General features: G+C 46.6%; 1 protein-coding gene across 5 annotated transcripts in view; it reads left to right on the forward strand.

The window, feature by feature from the left end:
• The window catches only part of NRXN3 (neurexin 3), a 504,944-nt gene that overhangs the window by 462,589 nt on the left and 17,009 nt on the right, over nucleotides 1-25,346 (forward strand). For 3 of the 5 annotated variants that reach the window (XM_056546697.1, XM_056546699.1, XM_056546698.1), the window contains exons 23-24: nucleotides 1,163-1,470; nucleotides 21,956-22,046. In XM_056546697.1, coding sequence (XP_056402672.1) covers nucleotides 1,163-1,470; nucleotides 21,956-22,046 — 399 coding nt within the window. The remainder of the gene's footprint in view (nucleotides 1-1,162; nucleotides 1,471-21,955; nucleotides 22,047-25,346) is intronic. The other 2 variants (XM_056546700.1, XM_056546701.1) reach the window with 1 other exon arrangement.

The raw sequence follows: 25,346 nt of genomic DNA on the forward strand, positions 1-25,346 counted from the left end.
CTGCAGTTAGTTATACTATAATCCATTTCTATCAAGGACCGCGGCAGAAGCAGCTCTGTGACAGGAGCTCGGAACGTTAAGGTCTAAGCCAGTTAAGTAATTGTCAAATGCGTTTAGAAAGCAAAACATTGTTTTCCAGGCAAAAAAAAACCAGACCATATGTAAATATAGTAAATCGTAGAGGACAATGCAGCAGTTGATCCTCTGTGAGGTTTCCTCTTGTCCAGTATTTTTTTCCTAATTCACTGACAAATGAGTGAAGCTCCATGTTCTTCTATGTCTCGGCCTCTACCGTGAGCAGGAGTCTGATGTGCCGGTTACTCTCCTTCATTTGTTATTTGATTCTGTGCTCTTGTTTTCTTATGCAGTTTTATCCCTTTTCTATCTGCCAAATTGCTTAACATTAACAGTAGGAAGAGGAAGGCGAAAAAATAACAAACAAGCCGCGGTCTGTAGAGGAGCCAGGGACACGGAGGTCAATGGAAGTTATTGATTGGTGTCTGTGTGATGCACGACCTGTTAATGAATCTTGGCTTCCCTCTTATCAGGTTTATAGACACAGGGACAGAGTAAATGACTTCTAGCCTCTTGACAGAATCGAGGTGGACTAATGTCAGTGACATGATTACTGGGGGTCAATAATTTAGAGGACCAGAGTGGACTGACTGCGGCCGTGTCCGCTATCACAGCTAAGTATCCCAGTGTCATTCCTTGGATTAATGCGGACGGCCCCAGTGACACTTATCTGTGTAGCCAGAACACATAGCGGCCATTGATCATGATCTGAATTAGTTTTAATAAACGTGAATTAGATTACATAACATTTCTGTAATCTGACATAGAACTAGTTGATAACACAAACTCTTTTAGACTGAGCACAACTAGACGACTCCTGAGTGACTGTAATACATGTATTTATTGGTGAGATCTGCTAAGATGCTTTTGGTGATTTTTCGTCATTACTTGTTAATACCATTTACTTTTATTCAGCAATGAGACGAGAAGCTGATAACATTTTCTCCCCAGGCTTTGTGGTCCAGCTGTGCAGACAGACCTCAGTCATCAATTACCAGACTCTTATGTATTCCAGAAGGTTCTATATGTTGTGGTGTTACTGTGATTTAAGATTTTGTGATGTTTCCTTTACTGCGTTTCTTTATAGGGCGACCCCTGACCATCTTTAATACACAAGCACAGATAACCATTGGTGGAAAGGACAGGGGAAGGCCATTCCAAGGACAGCTTTCTGGTATCTACTACAACGGCCTGAAAGTTCTCAATATGGCTGCTGAACACAACCCTCATATCAACATCAGTGGAAGTGTAAGGCTGGTGGGAGAGGTCCCCTCAATCCTTGGAACAACGCCTACCACTTCCATGCCTCCTGAATTGTCTACAACCATCATGGAGACCACCACAACCTTGGCCACTACAACAACGAGAAAGAACCGCTCTTCTCCAGGATCAGTGGTACGTTCCTCTTGTGCCGTAGGCCTTTGTTACACCATGTTTGGACTATACAGCTAAAGCGTACCCATCAGATCTAACAAAAAAAATTTGTTTTTATATATCACTCAGTACCTAATCCTGACCATGTACATCTAATTTTTATGTGTCTAGCACCTTTATTTATTTTTTATTACACTTTTAATTTAGCTCACTAGTCTGAATTCCTCTCAAAGGGAGGGGGCGTGGCCTCACTGTGCAGGTCTCCGCCCCCTCCCTCAGTATGCTGTCTGCTCACATCTCCCCTAGCATTAGGAAAACTACAACTCCCATCTTGTCCTCACTGACAGTAGCTGGACACAAGCTGACAGTGGGAGGAGCCCTGCGCTCACAGCTGTCAATCAAGGAAGTGTCCATGACATAGGTGATGATGCATGGACACAGCAGGACTAGTATGTGTCCAAGCAGGCGGGGGGCAGTTGTTTGACTGGCTTTTTCAGTATGAAATGTTGAAAATTTTCTAATGAAAGCAATTGCAAAACCTATTGGTTATACATGATTTGCAACATAGCAAAGGTTTTCGTATCTGACAGCGCCCATTTAAAGGGGTATTCCAGCCTTAGACATGTTATCCCCTATCCAACATGTTATCTCCTATCCCAAGGATAGGGCATAAGATGTCTGATTGCAGGTGTCCCGCTGCAGGGGACCCTCGCATTCTGTGATGAGCGCTGCTCCCAAGACCGGACCCCTGTGATAGGGGATAAGATGTCTAAGGACGGAATACCCCTTTTAAGGTGTATGTTAAGTAAGATTTGTTTTCTTGATGGATCCACGTGTATACGGTCGGCCAATAAGTTAAAATTTATTTTTGTTGTAAGGAAACAAAACTTTTAAAATATATTTTATGATGATTAGTAGCAAAGCACCGAGCAAGTCTAGTCAATATTATCAAACCATCCAGATGTTTACCAGAACATATCTGCCTGTCCCCCTAAAGCAATATTACAGAATGTTTGTACAGGTGTATACGTCGGATGGATGGGGATTGCTCTTGTATCAGTAGAACATTCCACCTATGTACTGCCAGCTCCATGGCCTGGGTTAAGATGACGGGAGATGGAGCCTTGTTTATTCTGCATCTTATTGCACGTAAAATGATAACTATGAAGTTCTATTGATTTGGGGGTCTGCCATATTAAAACTACATCAGATTGTCACATATGTCCTAAAAATAGATCAATAGAACCAAATCAAACAAATGAGTCAAAATATAAAGACTGTTATTTATTAAGGAAAATGATCCATATCACATATCTGTGAGTGGCAAAGGGTGTGCAGCAATAACTGCATCTAAATCATTGCATTTAAGTCAGCTCTGCCGTACAATACAGCGTCAGCTCTGCCGTACAATACAGCGTCAGCTCTGCCGTACAATACAGCGTCGGCTCTGCCGTACAATACAGCGTCGGCTCTGCCGTACAATACAGCGTCAGCTCTGCCGTACAATACAGCGTCAGCTCTGCCGTACAATACAGCGTCGGCTCTGCCGTACAATACAGCGTCGGCTCTGCCGTACAATACAGCGTCGGCTCTGCCGTACAATACAGCGTCAGCTCTGCCGTACAATAGAGCGTCAGCTCTGCCGTACAATACAGTGTCAGCTCTGCCGTACAATACAGCGTCGGCTCTGCCGTACAATACAGCGTCGGCTCTGCCGTACAATACAGCGTCGGCTCTGCCGTACAATACAGCGTCGGCTCTGCCGTACAATACAGCGTCAGCTCTGCCGTACAATACAGCGTCAGCTCTGCCGTACAATACAGCGTCAGCTCTGCCGTACAATACAGCGTCGGCTCTGCCGTACAATACAGCGTCGGCTCTGCCGTACAATACAGCGTCGGCTCTGCCGTACAATACAGCGTCCGCTCTGCCGTACAATACAGCGTCAGCTCTGCCGTACAATACAGCGTCAGCTCTGCCGTACAATACAGCGTCAGCTCTGCCGTACAATACAACTTCAACTCTGCCGTACAATACACCGTCAGCTCTGCCGTACAATACAACTTCAACTCTGCCGTACAATACAGCGTCAGCTCTGCCGTACAATACAGCGTCAGCTCTGCCGTACAATACAACTTCAACTCTGCCGTACAATACAGCGTCAGCTCTGCCGTACAATACAACTTCAACTCTGCCGTACAATACAACTTCAGCTCTGCCGTACAATACAGCGTCAGCTCTGCCGTACAATACAACTTCAACTCTGCCGTACAATACAGCGTCGGCTCTGCCGTACAATACAGCGTCGGCTCTGCCGTACAATACAGCGTCGGCTCTGCCGTACAATACAGCGTCACCTCTGCCGTACAATACAGCGTCAGCTCTGCCGTACAATACAGCGTCAGCTCTGCCGTACAATACAGCGTCGGCTCTGCCGTACAATACAGCGTCGGCTCTGCCGTACAATACAGCGTCAGCTCTGCCGTACAATACAACTTCAACTCTGCCGTACAATACACCGTCAGCTCTGCCGTACAATACAGCGTCGGCTCTGCCGTACAATACAACTTCAGCTCTGCCGTACAATACAGCGTCAGCTCTGCCGTACAATACAGTGTCAGCTCTGCCGTACAATACAGCGTCAGCTCTGCCGTACAATACAACTTCAACTCTGCCGTACAATACAACTTCAACTCTGCCGTACAATACAGCGTCAGCTCTGCCGTACAATACAGCGTCGGCTCTGCCGTACAATACAGCGTCGGCTCTGCCGTACAATACAGCGTCACCTCTGCCGTACAATACAGCGTCAGCTCTGCCGTACAATACAACTTCAGCTCTGCCGTACAATACAGCGTCGGCTCTGCCGTACAATACAGCGTCACCTCTGCCGTACAATACAGCGTCGGCTCTGCCGTACAATACAGCGTCGGCTCTGCCGTACAATACAGCGTCGGCTCTGCCGTACAATACAGCGTCGGCTCTGCCGTACAATACAGCGTCAGCTCTGCCGTACAATACAGCGTCAGCTCTGCCGTACAATACAACTTCAACTCTGCCGTACAATACAACTTCAACTCTGCCGTACAATACAGCGTCGGCTCTGCCGTACAATACAGCATCACCTCTGCCGTACAATACAGCGTCGGCTCTGCCGTACAATACAGCGTCGGCTCTGCCGTACAATACAGCGTCGGCTCTGCCGTACAATACAGCGTCAGCTCTGCCGTACAATACAGTGTCAGCTCTGCCGTACAATACAACTTCAACTCTGCCGTACAATACAGCGTCGGCTCTGCCGTACAATACAACTTCAGCTCTGCCGTACAATACAGCGTCAGCTCTGCCGTACAATACAGTGTCAGCTCTGCCGTACAATACAGCGTCAGCTCTGCCGTACAATACAACTTCAACTCTGCCGTACAATACAACTTCAACTCTGCCGTACAATACAGCGTCGGCTCTGCCGTACAATACAGCGTCGGCTCTGCCGTACAATACAGCGTCACCTCTGCCGTACAATACAGCGTCAGCTCTGCCGTACAATACAACTTCAGCTCTGCCGTACAATACAGCGTCGGCTCTGCCGTACAATACAGCGTCAGCTCTGCCGTACAATACAGCGTCGGCTCTGCCGTACAATACAGCGTCGGCTCTGCCGTACAATACAGCGTCGGCTCTGCCGTACAATACAGCGTCGGCTCTGCCGTACAATACAGCGTCAGCTCTGCCGTACAATACAACTTCAACTCTGCCGTACAATACAGCGTCAGCTCTGCCGTACAATACAACTTCAGCTCTGCCGTACAATACAACTTCAGCTCTGCCGTACAATACAGCGTCACCTCTGCCGTACAATACAACTTCAGCTCTGCCGTACAATACAGCGTCAGCTCTGCCGTACAATACAACTTCAACTCTGCCGTACAATACAGCGTCAGCTCTGCCGTACAATACAGCGTCGGCTCTGCCGTACAATACAACTTCAACTCTGCCGTACAATACAACTTCAGCTCTGCCGTACAATACAGCGTCAGCTCTGCCGTACAATACAACTTCAACTCTGCCGTACAATACAGCGTCGGCTCTGCCGTACAATACAGCGTCGGCTCTGCCGTACAATACAGCGTCGGCTCTGCCGTACAATACAGCGTCACCTCTGCCGTACAATACAGCGTCAGCTCTGCCGTACAATACAACTTCAACTCTGCCGTACAATACACCGTCAGCTCTGCCGTACAATACAGCGTCGGCTCTGCCGTACAATACAACTTCAGCTCTGCCGTACAATACAGCGTCAGCTCTGCCGTACAATACAGTGTCAGCTCTGCCGTACAATACAGCGTCAGCTCTGCCGTACAATACAGCGTCGGCTCTGCCGTACAATACAGCGTCAGCTCTGCCGTACAATACAGCGTCAGCTCTGCCGTACAATACAACTTCAACTCTGCCGTACAATACACCGTCAGCTCTGCCGTACAATACAGCGTCGGCTCTGCCGTACAATACAACTTCAGCTCTGCCGTACAATACAGCGTCAGCTCTGCCGTACAATACAGTGTCAGCTCTGCCGTACAATACAGCGTCAGCTCTGCCGTACAATACAGCGTCAGCTCTGCCGTACAATACAGCGTCAGCTCTGCCGTACAATACAACTTCAACTCTGCCGTACAATACAACTTCAGCTCTGCCGTACAATACAGCGTCAGCTCTGCCGTACAATACAGCGTCGGCTCTGCCGTACAATACAGCGTCAGCTCTGCCGTACAATACAACTTCAACTCTGCCGTACAATACAACTTCAACTCTGCCGTACAATACAGCGTCAGCTCTGCCGTACAATACAGCGTCGGCTCTGCCGTACAATACAGCGTCGGCTCTGCCGTACAATACAGCGTCACCTCTGCCGTACAATACAGCGTCAGCTCTGCCGTACAATACAACTTCAGCTCTGCCGTACAATACAGCGTCGGCTCTGCCGTACAATACAGCGTCACCTCTGCCGTACAATACAGCGTCGGCTCTGCCGTACAATACAGCGTCGGCTCTGCCGTACAATACAGCGTCGGCTCTGCCGTACAATACAGCGTCGGCTCTGCCGTACAATACAGCGTCAGCTCTGCCGTACAATACAGCGTCAGCTCTGCCGTACAATACAACTTCAACTCTGCCGTACAATACAGCGTCGGCTCTGCCGTACAATACAGCATCACCTCTGCCGTACAATACAGCGTCGGCTCTGCCGTACAATACAGCGTCGGCTCTGCCGTACAATACAGCGTCGGCTCTGCCGTACAATACAGCGTCAGCTCTGCCGTACAATACAGTGTCAGCTCTGCCGTACAATACAGCGTCAGCTCTGCCGTACAATACAACTTCAACTCTGCCGTACAATACAGCGTCGGCTCTGCCGTACAATACAACTTCAGCTCTGCCGTACAATACAGCGTCAGCTCTGCCGTACAATACAGCGTCAGCTCTGCCGTACAATACAGTGTCAGCTCTGCCGTACAATACAGCGTCAGCTCTGCCGTACAATACAACTTCAACTCTGCCGTACAATACAACTTCAACTCTGCCGTACAATACAGCGTCGGCTCTGCCGTACAATACAGCGTCGGCTCTGCCGTACAATACAGCGTCGGCTCTGCCGTACAATACAGCGTCACCTCTGCCGTACAATACAGCGTCAGCTCTGCCGTACAATACAACTTCAGCTCTGCCGTACAATACAGCGTCGGCTCTGCCGTACAATACAGCGTCAGCTCTGCCGTACAATACAGCGTCGGCTCTGCCGTACAATACAGCGTCGGCTCTGCCGTACAATACAGCGTCGGCTCTGCCGTACAATACAGCGTCGGCTCTGCCGTACAATACAGCGTCAGCTCTGCCGTACAATACAACTTCAACTCTGCCGTACAATACAGCGTCAGCTCTGCCGTACAATACAACTTCAGCTCTGCCGTACAATACAACTTCAGCTCTGCCGTACAATACAGCGTCACCTCTGCCGTACAATACAACTTCAGCTCTGCCGTACAATACAGCGTCAGCTCTGCCGTACAATACAGCGTCAGCTCTGCCGTACAATACAACTTCACCTCTGCCGTACAATACAGCGTCTGAGCACTGTACATTGCAGGTATATTTAGCGGGTCTGCAGAGAACTGTATATTGGAAATATATTTAGCTGGTCCTTTGGCGGACCCTACAGAGCGCTGTGTAGTGGAGGGATATTTAGCGGATCCTACAGAGCGCTGTGTAGTGGGGGGATATTTAGCGGACCCTACAGAGCGCTGTGTAGTGGAGGGATATTTAGCGGACCCTACAGAGTGCTGTGTAGTGGAGGGATATTTGGCGGACCCTACAGAGCGCTGTGTAGTGGAGGGATATTTAGCGGACCCTACAGAGCGCTGTGTAGTGGAGGGATATTTAGCGGACCCTACAGAGCGCTGTGTAGTGGAGGGATATTTAGCGGACCCTACAGAGTGCTGTGTAGTGGAGGGATATTTAGCGGACCCTACAGAGCGCTGTGTAGTGGAGGGATATTTAGCGGACCCTACAGAGTGCTGTGTAGTGGAGGGATATTTAGCGGACCCTACAGAGCGCTGTGTAGTGGAGGGATATTTAGCGGACCCTACAGAGTGCTGTGTAGTGGAGGGATATTTAGCGGATCCTACAGAGCGCTGTGTAGTGGAGGGATATTTAGCGGATCCTACAGAGCGCTGTGTAGTGGAGGGATATTTGGCGGACCCTAAAGAGCGCTGTGTAGTGGAGGGATATTTAGCGGACCCTACAGAGCGCTGTGTAGTGGAGGGATATTTAGCGGACCCTACAGAGCGCTGTGTAGTGGGGGGATATTTGGCGGACCCTAAAGAGCGCTGTGTAGTGGAGGGATATTTGGCGGACCCTACAGAGCGCTGTGTAGTGGAGGGATATTTAGCGGATCCTACAGAGCGCTGTGTAGTGGAGGGATATTTGGCGGACCCTACAGAGCGCTGTGTAGTAGAGGGATATTTGGCGGACCCTAAAGAGCGCTGTGTAGTGGAGGGATATTTGGCGGACCCTACAGAGCGCTGTGTAGTGGAGGGATATTTAGCGGATCCTACAGAGCGCTGTGTAGTGGGGGGATATTTAGCGGACCCTACAGAGCGCTGTGTAGTGGAGGGATATTTAGCGGACCCTACAGAGTGCTGTGTAGTGGAGGGATATTTGGCGGACCCTACAGAGCGCTGTGTAGTGGAGGGATATTTCGCGGACCCTACAGAGCGCTGTGTAGTGGAGGGATATTTGGCGGACCCTACTGAGCACTGTGTAGTGGAGGGATATTTAGAGGATCCTACAGAGTGCTGTGTAGTGGAGGGATATTTAGCGGACCCTACAGAGTGCTGTGTAGTGGAGGGATATTTAGCGGACCCTACAGAGCGCTGTGTAGTGGAGGGATATTTAGCGGACCCTACAGAGTGCTGTGTAGTGGAGGGATATTTGGCGGACCCTACAGAGCGCTGTGTAGTGGAGGGATATTTAGCGGACCCTACAGAGTGCTGTGTAGTGGAGGGATATTTAGCGGACCCTACAGAGTGCTGTGTAGTGGAGGGATATTTAGCGGATCCTACAGAGCGCTGTGTAGTGGAGGGATATTTAGCGGACCCTACAGAGCGCTGTGTAGTGGAGGGATATTTAGCGGACCCTACAGAGTGCTGTGTAGTGGAGGGATATTTAGCGGATCCTACAGAGCGCTGTGTAGTGGAGGGATATTTAGCGGACCCTACAGAGCGCTGTGTAGTGGAGGGATATTTAGCGGACCCTACAGAGTGCTGTGTAGTGGAGGGATATTTGGCGGACCCTACAGAGCGCTGTGTAGTGGAGGGATATTTAGCGGACCCTACAGAGTGCTGTGTAGTGGAGGGATATTTAGCGGACCCTACAGAGTGCTGTGTAGTGGAGGGATATTTAGCGGATCCTACAGAGCGCTGTGTAGTGGAGGGATATTTAGCGGACCCTACAGAGCGCTGTGTAGTGGAGGGATATTTAGCGGACCCTACAGAGTGCTGTGTAGTGGAGGGATATTTAGCGGATCCTACAGAGCGCTGTGTAGTGGAGGGATATTTAGCGGACCCTACAGAGCGCTGTGTAGTGGAGGGATATTTGGCGGACCCTACAGAGTGCTGTGTAGTGGAGGGATATTTGGCGGACCCTACAGAGTGCTGTGTAGTGGAGGGATATTTAGCGGACCCTACAGAGTGCTGTGTAGTGGAGGGATATTTGGCGGACCCTACAGAGCGCTGTGTAGTGGAGGGATATTTAGCGGACCCTACAGAGCGCTGTGTAGTGGAGGGATATTTAGCAGACCCTACAGAGCGCTGTGTAGTGGAGGGATATTTAGCAGACCCTACAGAGCGCTGTGTAGTGGAGGGATATTTAGCAGACCCTACAGAGCGCTGTGTAGTGGAGGGATATTTAGCGGTCTTTGTAATACACTTTGGCTGCTCCTGTAGAGCGCTCTGTTACTCCGTCACCCATTAGACTGTACGGTCTGGAGCGGACTTACATTCACAGTACATCGCGCACCACCTGTGACTGCTCTGTGCGCCGGCTCTACCATAATTACTCTTATTCAATTAAAAGTCAGATTTATACCCTGCGCTGTAGCTCAACGCTCTCCGCCAGTCCCTCTCGGCATTCAAGAAGCCTGGGCATAAGAGACCATAATGGACTTATAGTGGCCATGTTTCCCACTGCAAGATTCAATAAAAGGCGTCTCTGTCAGGAGACAATTATTGAGGCAGTCATGATGGCCGATGCTGCAGATTATATGTGCTCTGCCATCTGTCCAGCGCGGACACCCACCAATATGGGGGGTAAAACCTCAATGTCTGTGAATAGTTGGAAATATCATGGACAATATCTGTTCCTTCACATTCTGTAATCAATAGAAGCATCAGACGGACGTGTGCAGTGCAGGTTATTCCCACACAGCTTTTTCTAGAGATGACAGGATTACATTCATGCTGTTAGACAGGGCCGTCCATTCTCATTCTGTGTCTGTTGACTTAAAGGGGTACTCCGGCACAAAACATTATTATTTTTTTTAATCAACTGGTGCCAGAAAGTTAAACAGATTTGTAAATCACTTCTATTAAAAAATATTTAACCTTCCAGCACTTTTTAGCAACTGTATGCTACAGAGGAAATGTTTTTCTTTTTGAATTTCTTTTTTGTCTTGTCCACAGTGCTCTCTGCTGACACCACTGTCCATATCAGGAACTATCCAGAGCAGGAGAGGTTTGCTATGGGGATTTTCTCAGCAGAGAGCACTGAGGACAAGACAAAAAAGAAATTAGAAAAGAAAAGAATTTCCTCTGTAGCATACAGCTGCTCTCTCTCTCTCTCTCTCTCTCTCTCTCTCTCTCTCTCTCTCTCTCTCTATATATATATATATATATACACACACATATACATACAGCTTAGACATATAGAATGTGACAGCAGCAATGGATAAGCTTGATATCTTCATACACCCCACAGTGTAAAAGCAGATGATGGCATTAATAGTTTGAGATGGTGCTGTGGTCTTGGATCTGCTGTAGAGAGAGAGAAACTGCATTGTGATTGGTTCTTACAAGGCCAGATATTTGAGGCCAGATATTTGAGGCCAGATATTTGAGGCCAGATATTTGAGGTTGCATTGATTTGAGTTTATTAGAAGTTCTATAAATTGAGGTCTTTTGTCTGTGGGATGACTGTAGCGCAGCGCCGGGTTCATGCTTTTACCTAGCAGAGTTTTGTTGACTCCCTCCCCACCCCACCGTGAGCCCGTGTCTGCTCCGATCTGCACACACTAGACCGAATGTGACTTCACAAGGTGACACGAAGCACAAGTGACTGGGACTGAGCAGAAAATCTCTCTTCAGAAATAACCTCTTAATTACAAGTCTTGTCTGAGGAGACGTCCACAAACAGGAGAATAATAAGCGGCTCCGGAGCAGCCGCATTACACAGGTCAAGAGCGCATTAAATTGCTTCTCAGCTTTAGCTTTTATTGGTGAGTTACACGTTTATGTGAAGATAAATAACGCCTTTAACAGGTTTGTGGGTCGCTGAGTAATTATTCCCTTATACTCTCCTGTTGTGTCGCCTGTTGATATTTCCTCTCCAGAATGTGGACATTTAATTGTGTGAACACTGACGTTTATTAGATGAATTGCGGGTCTTGGCTGTCGCTGCATTAAAGCCCCGGATCAGGGCACAGCAGCCTCTCCGCTGGGGCTTATTCACATTGTGCAGTAGTTTCCTGTTGTAATGCACATGAATAGGTCAATACTAGAATTCCCACTTCTCACCATTTGACAATTCTCTGGGGAAAGTCACGTTCCTGGGGGAGGAGGCCGATTCTGCTGCAGACATCTGAGAGTAGAGACTGGGTCTTCTGTAAGTCTCCATTATGTCTCCTCTTCAGATGATGGGGCCGGTAATGATAACGACTCATGTACCTGCTCATTTTTCTTCATCCTTAAATCTTTTTTTCCTTCTTATGAAAAGTGATTGTCTCTAGCTAAAAGGTGTCTTGCCATCATTGAGGTGTCCATCTGCTCAGCCATATTTCTTATCACAGACTCTTTTTTGAGGTGTGTGGTCAGTTTTGTCCCTGGGTTATGGCAGATGCTGCAGAACCAGATGACTTCAAACCTTATAAAGGAATGTGTCAGCTGCTGACGCTGTTGGGAGACACGTGGTACCTTACATATACCTGTCTATGCTTCCATAACATAACAAGTAATGCTTCTATTCTTTGGTGTCCCCAAGCCCCTGAAGTGCTGAGGACTGGATCGCCTCCTATCCCTGATTGACACATGGAAGCCAAACCTTGTTTCCAAATCTCGTTCCTGTGCTGTTCATACAACTTTAGAAACAGCTGACCACCACCATGGGGAGACTTATCAAAATGTGTGTAGAGAAAGAGCCCATAGCAACCAATCAGCTTTTTTTATTTTATTTTAAAGTGAAGAAACAATCTGGCTTGTTGCTATGGGCAACTGCACCACTCTTTGGTTTGATATCTCCCCCTCACGTGTCTCCTTATACCGTTGTCCGCAGTTAAAACATAACTCGAAGCTGACATTGACTTTAACTTTGGTTCACACGGCACAAGTCTCTGGATGAACTTGGATCACTAGGATTCCATTTGGTGACATTTTGACTTGTGACCGTTCTCTATGGTTCAGATGCATCTGTTTGTGTCTTTATGGAATCTTCACCAAATAGTGAATGTTTATTGAATCAGGTTTAATAGTAACCCCCCCCCCCCCCCCATATTAATGTAGAATCTCCATCACTTTCCATTTGAGTGTACATTGTGGGGTATACGTGCAGCAGCGGCGGAGCGCGGGGGATGGCACGCTCTGTCCTGGCTGCTGCAGAGGTGACCTTCATTGCTCTGGCAGTAGTTATAATCTGCAGAGAACTGTTGTTCTAGATCACAGCTGCATAAATACAGGGGATGACAAGTTATCAGTTCTCTATTCTTATCCAATGTTTAGTACACAACGTCCCCTCCATCCCGCTCGCCAGTGATGGATGCTGCTGGGGATTAGTGTTGTTATAAGAAGGCTCTCCCATCAAAGGAAGAGTGAAGAAACTGTGCGATCATTGTGTGCATCGGGATATGGTAATGATGAGCAGCACCTTGGGAATAGTCCTGAACATGTCCATATAAATGGCGAAGGTTCCACTTGGGTTTTTTTCTGGCAGTTTTTGGATATCTGCCACTGCAGTTTTTGAGCCAAAGTCAGAAGTGGATCCATAAGGGAGGAGAAGTGTAAGTCCTTCCTTTAAATGTCTTATTCCTTTTGAATACATTTCTGGCTTTGGCACAAAAACTGCCAGAAAAAAAAACAAGTGGAAACTCAGCCTAATGGATACAGCACATACAAACAGGCTGCCACAGGCCGTCATGATCCAGCTTAAACAATTGTCCTTTTGTTTTACTAACATGATCCATATAGAACTTTTCCTATAAATATGCTGCAATAAGGCAGCAATAGTTGTTTTTTTTTTTGGGGGGGGGGGGGGTTATTATCCTCTGCTTTTTTTTAAATTATTTTAATTATTACAAGGTCATAAAATTCTTATGTAAAAGAAACCACCAGATCTATTACCGCCCCGTGGATCTGGCATTTTACATTTTCCTGTTGACTCCCATTTAACATGTGACTGCAGCGTTTGTTTTTATAGAATGGCTTAGACTAATGCTGGACAATAACACAGTCAGCTGAGATACTGACACCATCTTATAGATTCTAAGAGAAGAGACGCTATTACATAAGCTGAATGTAAATTTGTCCCTGTTCACACTAAGATACAAAAAAAGTGCCTAAAACAGGATGCCCATCCTCTTGCCTCTATCTGGATCCTGTCCTTAAACAGGACACAAAGGATTTTGCCTAATTTTCTTGTCCTGTCGCATATCCTGTTTGAACGATATAAAAAGCATAAAAAAGTGATTGTTCACACTGCGCATATAATAATCCATGTAATATAAGAAGCCATCAGGTGATCGGCACTCACATTTGCTTGTGTAATAATATCCTTGTTCCTAGACACATCCACCGTCATATCCCATTTAGCCATAGTCATGAACATCCCACAACACACCAGAACATATAGGGAATTCTTATAATGGGGCAGGCTTAGTGGAAAGTGTCTAAGGTTATCATAAATGAAGCTAAGATTAGTACTGCAGTCCCATTACTTCTTCCCATAGGACTGTACATTGGCTGTGTGGTGCCATCATTAATGGCCGCTCATCCCTGCATACTCAGAGTTATAGCTAATTCGGCCTCCTTTGTGTATTCCCTATAAAAAACCTAAGGAGGATAAAACTTAATGAAGGAGTGAATGGTGAGAGAGTGCATTAAAGAAGACGTAAGTCAGCGCTGGCAGGACACAAATCACCGTCTGACACAACGACTTTGCCAGACCTGGAAGGGGCAGATTTATCTCTCACTTTCAGGAGGGCTGCAGATAAGTTCCCGACTGCTCGCAGTGAGCATTAAAATGAGGGATGGCTCCTTCTGCCAGCACCCAGGACACATTATGAGTCCCTCATAAAGGAGCTAATTCCCCAGCTATCCTGGCTACTTAACTCTAACCTACTGCAAGATACATAACTATGTGCTGCTGTGATGCGGCTAAATGGCATAATAGAACATTTTAATCTTTAGATTTGTTTCACGGTTGTCTTAATATGGAAAGGTTTAGTACCTAATGTAAGGTTTACGACTATTGATTCCTGTGAAGTGACAGAAAACAATGCAGGATGACACGTGGAGGCATCTGACCTATTGTAATTAGGAGGATATCTTGGGTCTATAACCTGTCTATGAGCATAAGGTCCAGTCTGACCCATACTTCAATCGGTCACAGCTCTGAATTTTATAACATTAAGAATGATAACATTGGAATTTTCATTCCAACCAATTAATTGTAATTTCCAATAACAATTGCTCATCAGACATCCAGATACAGGTGGAAGCTCCTGGTGGAAGCTTTGTCTAATGGATCCTCTTGTCTCTTGTGGTTGACACTTCTTCTATCTTTGTGCGACCACAGTCTGGACACTTGCACTCTTTGCTCCCAGAAGTATGAAGATCTCTTCTAGGCCTCTCGTCATGTTGTAGTCTGTTGTTTTTCTTGAATTCTCCATCGTTTGATGTTCGTAATTGATCCACATAGATAAAAGCTTCCAGCACTTGTCTTTACCATCAGCGGTAAAGTTCCTTCTTTCCTGTTGTCATAACTACAGCTTTATATATTCAGTCCTATTGTGGGAGGCTTCCGTTGTTGTGTGAAGGGTTAATTTTGCGCTGCTGTTTTATGTGTTGTCTGTGACAGAGGTTTGAGAAGCTCCGTCCTCAGGATAAGTATATTAGCTGCTCTATTGCAGACCGTACATCACATTGCCTGTAATAACTGTCAGCGGTGAATAAAACTCCATCGAGGGCGGGGGCTGCCTTTTTGTGCCCCACTCTAGTGCAGATAAACATTGGCTCCTGGCCTTTCGTGTCGGGCAGAAAGCGGATGAGACCATTAGGAGTGAATCTCATACAATCCTAATTTTTAGTAATTTCTAGTCACAATGGGGACTTGGTGCCTTGAGTAGATAATGTAACATAACACGGCATCTGATGATAGGCGCTGTCCTGGGTACGGCAGGCAGCGGGAGCCTTTCCATCATCCTGACTGATATAAAGTCTCTACCATGCAGGAATTCTTTACTCTGTGTCCTTTTCACTCAATTCATCTTGTGCATCTATGTTCTGATCTATTAAATATCTAGCGCTTTAAGAAGTACAAGTGACCCCCAAATCAGGATAATCTTCACATGAAACAATCTACTTCTGGCAATACCTGGCTGTTATATTCAGATGACACAGCACACTGGTATTGCGTGCACGATATTGTTGTAGGATGGCTCTGGACTGATCGCCGCTATGACAGGATGGTCTGATAGACCAATTACATTTTGTGGCTTTCTGCTGTTGTTTACGGTCAGTGCTCGCTGTGCCATTTGCCAGTGTCCGCGGCTGTGTCCGCTGGGAATGTGGCGCAGTGTACCAGATGTGATATTGTAGAAGCCATCACTCATTACACAAGATCATGATGGCCGGATGGTGGGTTCAGTAAAGGCTTTTAATTCACTTCCTCCACCTATTTATACATCCATCACCTGAATAAAAATGAGAACTTACAGGAAATCGGGCTGATCTACACCAGGATGTTCTGTTTATTACCCATTTCATATACTATTTGCTAGAATTCACATCTGACACCTTTGTCACAAAGACATGTAGTGAGCTCAGAAATCTTATATGCACCAGAATATTTCTGCACCTTCTTATATAGGGCAAGAATCATCACCTTATAATAAGATCGGTCACAGTTACATAGACAATGGAACTGGCACTTAAGCAGCACAGAGTATTTCAGTGAGGGCTGACTAATCTGTTTGTGGATCATAGTGAAGACTGTTAAAGGCAACATCGGCAGCCGCCATCCTATCCGAGCAGCCTGAAACAGCAATGTATACAGGAGACATTAAGGGCTTATTCTGGGCCCTGGTCACCAGTGTCCAGTGTTGTATCCTATAGGCCTGGAGGTTTTGATTCTTGTCTTGTCACCTCTCGTCTTCGGTCACTTCCTTCATGTTGTCTCATTGTTGTTCTCCATGTCAGTCATATATACCAGAGATACAGACATGTCTTAGGGTATGTAAACTGACACGTCAATTACTAGAGCAGAAATGAAATCCTTCTCAGAACGTCCCATTGATCTCTTTTCAAGAAGAATTTTATTGGCATTTTAACAAATATAGAAAAAAGTAACAAGATGAACACTTCTCGTTATAGCAGAGTTGTATAAACGTATACAAAGAGAGCAAGACAAATATATCAAAATTCAAAAGGTCTCGACAAATATGCAAATAATATACGATAATAAACTTCTTGACAAGCTGTCTTAATAAGTTGAATCGTAGTAACTTCAAACGATTCATCTCTTCGTCGGGATGTGTCACAGCTGGAACTTGTTTTTACTGACTACTTGTCAATGAGTTCAGAAAAAAGTTAGTCGAGGTAAAATATCTAGTCTAGCTAGTTCTAGCTACTTCCCATTGATCTCAACTGGACTTTGATTCCAGGCAGGGTCCACACAGATTGTGCCTCAGATTACTAAGGCTACATTCATACTATGTATCCTTCGGCACTAGGACCACACGGACATACACTGTCACCACTAAAGGCAATGCGGGCTGCATGGATGTTCGCGGAAAGAATGAACATTCCTCAGTGCACAATATCATTGAAAATAAAGAGGCCGCTGCATCAGAATTTCCAAGCGGCATTCTACTTGGAAATTCCATAGTGTGAATGTAGACTGTGTGCATAGACCTCAGAATGGAGCAGAAAGAGGATCGTTTATACATATATGGAAGAGTTTGACAGCTAAATACAGTTAACATGTTACATCAAGTGATGGCCATTAAAGGGGTATTCCCATAGGCACAGTTATGGCTTAACCGTAGGATTCGCTGTAAATGTCCCCTAGATGCAGTTGCCAAATCTGAGACCTGCACGTATCTTGAAATCAAGGCTCCTTTGCTCTGGCCCGTTTGCAACTGCTGGAGGTGGTTTGCACGGCGAGAACAGACAATCCAGCCGTTGTACACAATTTGCCTAATTCCTATTGACTTTAATGAGATTTACTGTCATTTGGTAGAATAGAAGATGGCACTGGCCACAGTTACAGTTAAAGTTCTTTCTATTGAGCCATAGATGGTCTAGGATGCAGATGGCCGACGGGCCGTTTTACACCTCGCAGCGTGCTTAATCGTGACCTCGACTATGGTTTGTTGGTGAAGTTTCTTAATGAGAGTAACCTACACAGTGGAGAACCGCAAGCTACAACATTTACATTCCTCTAGGAGTTAAAGAAACAGCATAGCTGAAGGTGCTAAAGCCAGCGATAGGTACACCAGCAGCATAAAACTATTGGTTCGCCGTTTTCCGGCTTCCTGGCCTCATCCTTTAGGCACAGAAGAGGCCAGGGATCCTTCATTTTCAGATATTATCTCCTAAGAAGAAATACTTAAAAATGGTTATATGTATTTAACTCCTGCACAATTATATTCAGCTTACAAATGTATTATAAAATCGGATCGCTAGCAATTTCCAGTGGATGAACAGCCCCTGTGATGGATAAATGTGGACAGTGGTACAGTCCACCATGTACAGCGGTGCCATGTAACTAATAACCTGTGAGGCTGTCAAGGACACGATTAGTAATAAATTGTACATGGCTGGAGGTTGCTGAATTCAACAGGTTAAATCTTTGCTTGGTGGGTTATTGCAGGGAATGATTGATTAACACTATATGTGACTGGTTTATTGCAGCAGGCGACTGATTAACGCAGCTTGTGGCTTGCTATGTGCCTGGCTATAATGCGACCCTGCTACATGTGGGCATTGCTGTGATATTCTTATGGGGAATTAGCCGTGAATGCATACTAATCACAGCAAGGCCAGAGGAGCTGTTTAATGCCATAATGTGAATATTAAAAGAGATGTTTTTCTTCTTACATTACAAGGAATGACTAAAGTCGTAATTGCAGCCGCCCTTGTTAAAGCACATTTATGTAAAGCGATTACCTTCAGGGTGACTGTGCTTGTCCTACAAGAAAAGGCGCACTTCAGCGCTGCAGAGATGGCGTACTTAGGAGGCAGGTGGGAATAGAGCCCTTTACTACTCCGTGTGTCGACTCAGCGTTGGCTATGAATTACCAGCTGTCCCTTTGCCTCTCAGATGGCAGCGGCTAAAAGCAGATGTAGGAGAGATGGCAGCAACTGAGGGCAGAAATGGGAGAGGTGGCAGCCGCTAAAAAAAAACAGAAAAGATGGCAAAAGTGGGAGAAATGGCAGAAGCTGAGGGCATAGGGGGAGGAGATGGCAGCACCTAAGGGCAGAAGGGGGAGAGATGGCAGCAGCTGAGGGCAGAAGGGAGAGATGGCAGCACCTAAGGGCAGTAGCGGCAGAGATGGCAGCACCTAAGGGCAGAAGGGGGACAGATGGCAGCACCTAAGGGCAGTAGCGGGAGAGATGGCAGCACCTAAGGGCAGAAGGGGGAGAGATGGCAGCAGCTAAGGGCAGAAGGGAGAGATGGCAGCAGCTGAGGGCAGAAGGGGGAGAGATGGCAGCAGCTGAGGGCAGAAGGGGGAGAGATGGCAGCAGCTGAGGGCAGAAGGGGGAGAGATGGCAGCAGCTGAGGGCAGAAGGGGGGAGAGATGGCAGCAGCTGAGGGAAGAAGGGGGAGAGATGGCAGCAGCTAAGGGCAGAAGGGGGGAGAGATGGCAGCAGCTGAGGGCAGAAGGGAGAGAGATGGCAGCAGCTAAGGGCAGAAGGGAGAGAGATGGCAGCAGCTAAGGGCAGAAGGGGGGAGAGATGGCAGCACCTAAGGGCAGAAGGGGGAGAGATGGCAGCAGCTGAGGGCAGAAGGGAAAGAGATGGCAGCAGCTAAGGGCAGAAGGGGGAGGAGATGGCAGCACCTAAGCGCAGAAGGGGGAGAGATGGCAGCAGCTGAGAGTGGAAGAGATGGCAGCAGCTGAGGGTATAGGGGGAGAAGATGGCAGCACCTAAGGGCAGAAAAGAGAGATGGCAGCAGCTAAGGGTGGAAGAAATGGCAGCAGCTGAGGGTATAGGGGGAGAAGATGGCAGCACCTAAGGGCAGAAAAGAGAGATGGCAGCAGCTAAGGGTGGAAGAGATGGCAGCAGCTGAGGGTATAGGGGGAGAAGATGGCAGCACCTAAGGGCAGAAGGGAGAGATGGCAGCAGCTAAGGGTGGAAGAAATGGCAGCAGCTGAGGGCATAGGGGGAGGAGATGGCAGCACCTAAGGGCAGAAGGGAGAGATGGTAGCAGCTGAGGGCAGAAGGGGGAGAGATGACAGCAGCTGAGGGCAGAAGGGAAAGAGATGGCAGCAGCTAAGGGCAGAAGAGGGAGGAGATGGCAGCACCTAAGGGCAGAAGGGGGAGAGATGGCAGCAGCTGAGGGCATAAGGGGGAGAGATGGTGAGGGCAGAAGAGAGAGAGATGGCAGCAGCTGAGGGCAGAAGCGGGAGACGTGGCAGCAGCTGAGGGCAGAAGCGGGAGAGGTGGCAGCAACTGAGGGTAGAAGCGGGAGATGTGGCAGCAGCTGAGGGTAGAAGCGGGAGAGGTGGCAGCAGCTGAGGGTAGAAGCGGGAGAGGTGGCAGCAGCTGAGGGCAGAAGCGGGAGAGGTGGCAGCAGCTGAGGGCAGAAGCGGGAGAGGTGGCAGCAGCTGAGGGCAGAAGGGGGAGAGGTGGCAGCAGCTGAGGGTAGAAGCGGGAGAGGTGGCAGCAGCTGAGGGTAGAAGCGGGAGAGGTGGCAGCAGCTGAGGGTAGAAGCGGGAGAGGTGGCAGCAGCTGAGGGCAGAAGCGGGAGAGGTGGCAGCAGCTGAGGGCAGAAGGGGGAGAGGTGGCAGCAGCTGAGGGCAGAAGCGGGAGAGGTGGCAGCAGCTGAGGGCAGAAGTGGGAGAGGTGGCAGCAGCTGAGGGCAGAAGCGGGAGAGGTGGCAGCAGCTGAGGGCAGAAGTGGGAGAGGTGGCAGCAGCTGAGGGCAGAAGCGGTAGAGGTGGCAGCAGCTGAGGGCAGAAGGGGGAGAGGTGGCAGCAGCTGAGGGCAGAAGCGGGAGAGGTGGCAGCAGCTGAGGGCAGAAGTGGGAGAGGTGGCAGCAGCTGAGGGCAGAAGCGGGAGAGGTGGCAGTAGATAAAGATTGATGTAAAGGCAGCAAGTATGGCTGGGTAGGAGCTGTGTCCAATTATCATCTCCTTCAGCCGCTACCACATAGATACCCCCAGGGGTTCTGGTAGTTTTGTCACTGGGGTGGAAGATGTTGCAAATGTCTTCCATTATGACCAAGATCAACAAGATTGACCACAATCATCAATAAAAATATATGTGAGGCAAGGAGAAGAAATAAGGAAATATTATGGAGACCGGATGAAGCCGTAATGATTAACAATAGGGAATGAAATATTGTAGATTTGAGATTTCTGTTTGGATTATGTTAATTTGTGTTTTATTTTTAAAAACCAAGTCAATTTCTGAATGGAAGTTATTGCACCACAATGGTAAATATAAGGGTCTACTTTGTATATTTTAGAACTGATAAAGATTTTGGTGTATAGGTGCGTTTGCATGTTAATCCCTGAATAAAACATTGGAGACTTGATGTTTGACACATTTATATGGAGGTTCCGCAGCAGCCACATCGCCAGTGTCCCCATTATCTATTTGAACACAAATTTGCCTCATGTGAAATCAAGGATGGAGGAAGGGAATTATTATTGTCTAGTACACAGTGCTAAACATTCCAGAATCTTCTTTCTGTCAGAATAATTGTCACGGCTGGTGAGGAGGATTGGCACTAATGCCTAGCACTTACTCTCACCATGTGCCTGGCAGCGCCATCTTCCAATAATGTTACTACAAGAAATACTTTCACATTTATCGATGGCGCTACTGATCCTATTTACTGGGCCAGGAGAGGCCTGGGATGGTTTGTCCTATATAATTTTTTCTATTTTCTAATATTATATGTGATTTTTATAATGTATGACTATTGTATTATTAGTTTATTCATTTTTATCATGGTATTTGTAAGATAATTTTTTTTAATGTGTTCTCTTTTATTCTTTGTCAGTTCCAGTCATGTGATTGGTTCATAGGATACTTTAGGAGTGTCCTTTACTATGTGTTATACTATGTGCTATACATTGTACATGCACAAATAAAACAGGATTTTACCATCACTTTATCCTGTTCTGTACTATCGGCGGCGCCCTGTAGGAGGTGTTGGTGTTTTTTTATTGACCTATAGATCCTGGCTCGGTCGGAAATGACTTTTTCTAGCTAATGTTGCCGGTCTCTTCTTTTCCACAGCCCACGGATGACATTGTGTCGTCAGCAGAATGTTCTATCGGCAGTGATGATGAAGATGCGGCAGAATGTGATACTGGCACAGGTACGTCAGGTCAGTGTACTTTCTGCTTGCTAATTCTTGTAATTTTTTTGCATGTAGTCAGGAGCCCGCTGTGTTTTTATAGCAGCTTATATTATAAGTAGATGAAAACTGACTAACCCGTGAGTGCAGAAGAAGGCTCCTCTAGTGGGATGGTGGAGGAAGCCTCGGGCTCGGTGTAAACCTGGCATTTGCATTCTGGCTTAGATGCTGCAATGATCGGTAGAGCCATTGATCCAGGCAGATTTATTTCTTCCTTGACTTATTACTGAGTGTTGTGAGGGATTCGGTTGAAGAGTTCTATATGGACACAAAGCAGACACCATCCGTCTTTTCTGGAGATAGGCTGAAATCCAAGAAACAAAATGCTGGATCATGTGTATAGGAAAGGTTTTATCATTTTTTTTTCTTCTTACTAAAAAAAAAAAAAAAAAAAAAAAAACACCTCACTAAACAAATGTCTAAAGTCTTGAATACACGGCTGGCGGTAGTGTTTAGTCAGAAGCTTTGTGCTGCTCCTCTCTCGCTGCTCATATGTTGCCAGCCGCTCTGCCTTACGTCCCCATCCCAAATATCTCTAGAGCACCAACCATACCTCAAGCTCTCGTCTATAACAGCAGCCGCCTTTGCTTTGCCTTTCCTATGGGACTTTCAGAAACCTAAGTGGGCCTCTCCAAGTGATCCAGTCCAGGATGGGGGCTCATTACTGTGACTACGGATACCCAAAAAGCTTGTCATAAGGCAGCATGCACAATTCTACACTTATTCCACCATACCTCTCCACAAAGAACACGGGGACCAAGCATTAAAGAGACACTAAATGTTTAAGGTAATACCCTCCGAGTGTCAAGATCATCCTATTAGCCAAAGTGTAAAATGCTAAATAAAAGGCTCTGTCCACAACCACTGAGGAGTCCCATCCAGCGCCCCACCTTAATCGAAGCGGACATGGAGGGTATTACCAGGAAATGGTTTCTCTTTATCTGTGATTTCTGCTGCATACAGATGGGCCATTTTGCCTTTATTTTCAATCCTTTTCAAGTTTAGTGTCTCTTTAAAGCTTGAAATAAGGCCACAAATGTCAAATCAATGTAAATGCTTGTACTGTAAAAGATGTGTGTTCTGCCACATCTATGATAAAGTCCATCGAGCTTCTCCGTTTGAGGAAGTCCTACTGACCCACTAGTTACTGTATTTCTATGTATTTTGTGCTGTCATAGTTCCTTGGGAGCTTAACCTATAACCCGACTCACTGTATATACAAGGGTTGATACATTGTCTTCTTACATCATTAACGGATAAAACTCCCCAGGAATTAGACAGTCAGCCCTAGAATATTACAGAGTGGCCTGCAACATTGTAAGGTAGCAGAGGTGAGCGGGTTAATATCCTCGGTTCTCTGGGGTCTACAGAGCATGCTGTGAATGGCAGGATGAACCCGTGCTAACTTTTCTGTCTAATAAATCCCTGTCAATACCACAACGTACGGTATATAGTTTCTTGTCCTTGTATATAGGTAACTACTTACCTGTATGTATGAAATATATACAGAATTTGTATATATTTACAAAATTCCACTTCATATTGTAGGGCATGACTTTATGTGGGTAAATGTGGCCTACTTTCCTATCTTATTGTATCTGTGGATGTCACCAGGTGTTTTGTCATTTTGTGCTTGTTAATACCCTTTAATTTGCTTTTTCTTCTATTTTAACCTTTTACTGTACATCATATTTCTGAACAGAGGCAACAAAATTGTGCCCATGCCGTGGGGATTAGTGAATGGAAGGGCCCTCATTTGTATATATCAAACATCTAACCCTGTAAACATGGATGTCATCCGTTATTGCAACAGAAAGTCTGAACTGACTGCTATTCATTTCAATACACCTGCTCAGCTTGGCCGAGCATACATTTGTTCCCAAAGGGGAGTCCTTTATTTTTAGGCCTCTCTGTTCCCCTAGCAGCAGCTTCTTTCCCTTGAGGTATTGAAATCTTAAATGTCCAGTCATTTCTTACCAATCATCTATTCTTATATATGGTAACCAGCTGGTCCCATGAAATTGTCAGGTTTAGGCCAAGTTTGTTCTTATGTGTATGGGTCCGTGAGAATCTAATGTGTGTTGGTGGCTGTTATCCAGATTTAGGGCCCTTTTCCATGTACTCCTTATCAGCCGACTTAACATTAACCCTTAACCATTCGTGGTCTTTATCATTTACACAGACACAAAGGGGGAGATTTATCAAAACTTGTGTACAGGAAGAGCGGTGCAGTTTCCCCTGGGCAAAAAATCAGATTGCTTCTTTCCTTTTTCACAGGTCTCTTCAAAAATGAAAGAAGCAATCTGATTGGTTGCGCACTTCCTCTGCACAGGTTTTGATAAATCTCCCTCAAAATGAACCATTTGCCGGCCGCACGTATTCCCATGGCATAATGAAAGTGCTGGCCATCTAGCGAACATTCATTCTCGGCCATTGTCGATCTACTTGTATGTAGTTAATCTGAGGTAAAAATATTCAAAGGGCCCTTAGGTGATATAGTTATGGAAAGCGCTGATTCCAGTTGAGTAGTCATTTGTTGGACCCTCCGTATGATGGCGTTGGATGGAGATGTCGTTTGATTTTCCCCATCAGCCTGAACTATGGCTGCACAAGACACGTTCAGCGTCTAAGCCTCAAGTGTTGATATGTTGTAGGATTCCGATGTGTTTAGTTGCTATGAGCTCAGGTATGAGGCTATCCTGTGGTATGAAGGCTCCAGGACTATTTATACCTCACAGCTGCCCCTTACTTAGATGGCATGACAGGGAATTTTCTTGCCTCTTTGCGTGCCTCCTTTTTATATATGTGTCCAGTGATACAGTAGATGTGTGACATACCAATAACTTTGTGTGGGTCCTGCAGCCCAGTCAGGTGCGATGTGCTGCAGGCCCCGCAGAGGTTATGACCACTGCATGCTTTGTTATTCTGCATGTGTCTCGTGTTGTTTGCTGCATTAGATTTGGTATAAAGCTGCTTTTTTGTGACTTGCCGTCTATTCTTCTATGCTCTGCTCAGAAGATCCATACTCCCGTTGTATTCTTTCATTACTCCCCATGTTAGAAGACTCCACAAAGGGATCACTGATGTTATAGGGCAGTATAGTGCTACATATAGTGCCGAGGTCACTATACATCAGGCTTTCAGGAGATCATGGGATCATAATGTCCCCAGCCTTTTGTAATTGCTATAGCTAAATCTATGGACCTGGAAGGAGCGGTAAGCCGGGGACATCCTTCCAGATGGTTGTGTTGGTTACAGGACACGTTCAGA

The sequence above is a fragment of the Hyla sarda genome, chromosome 11, assembly GCF_029499605.1.
Source record: "Hyla sarda isolate aHylSar1 chromosome 11, aHylSar1.hap1, whole genome shotgun sequence".
Classification (NCBI taxonomy): domain Eukaryota; kingdom Metazoa; phylum Chordata; class Amphibia; order Anura; family Hylidae; genus Hyla; species Hyla sarda.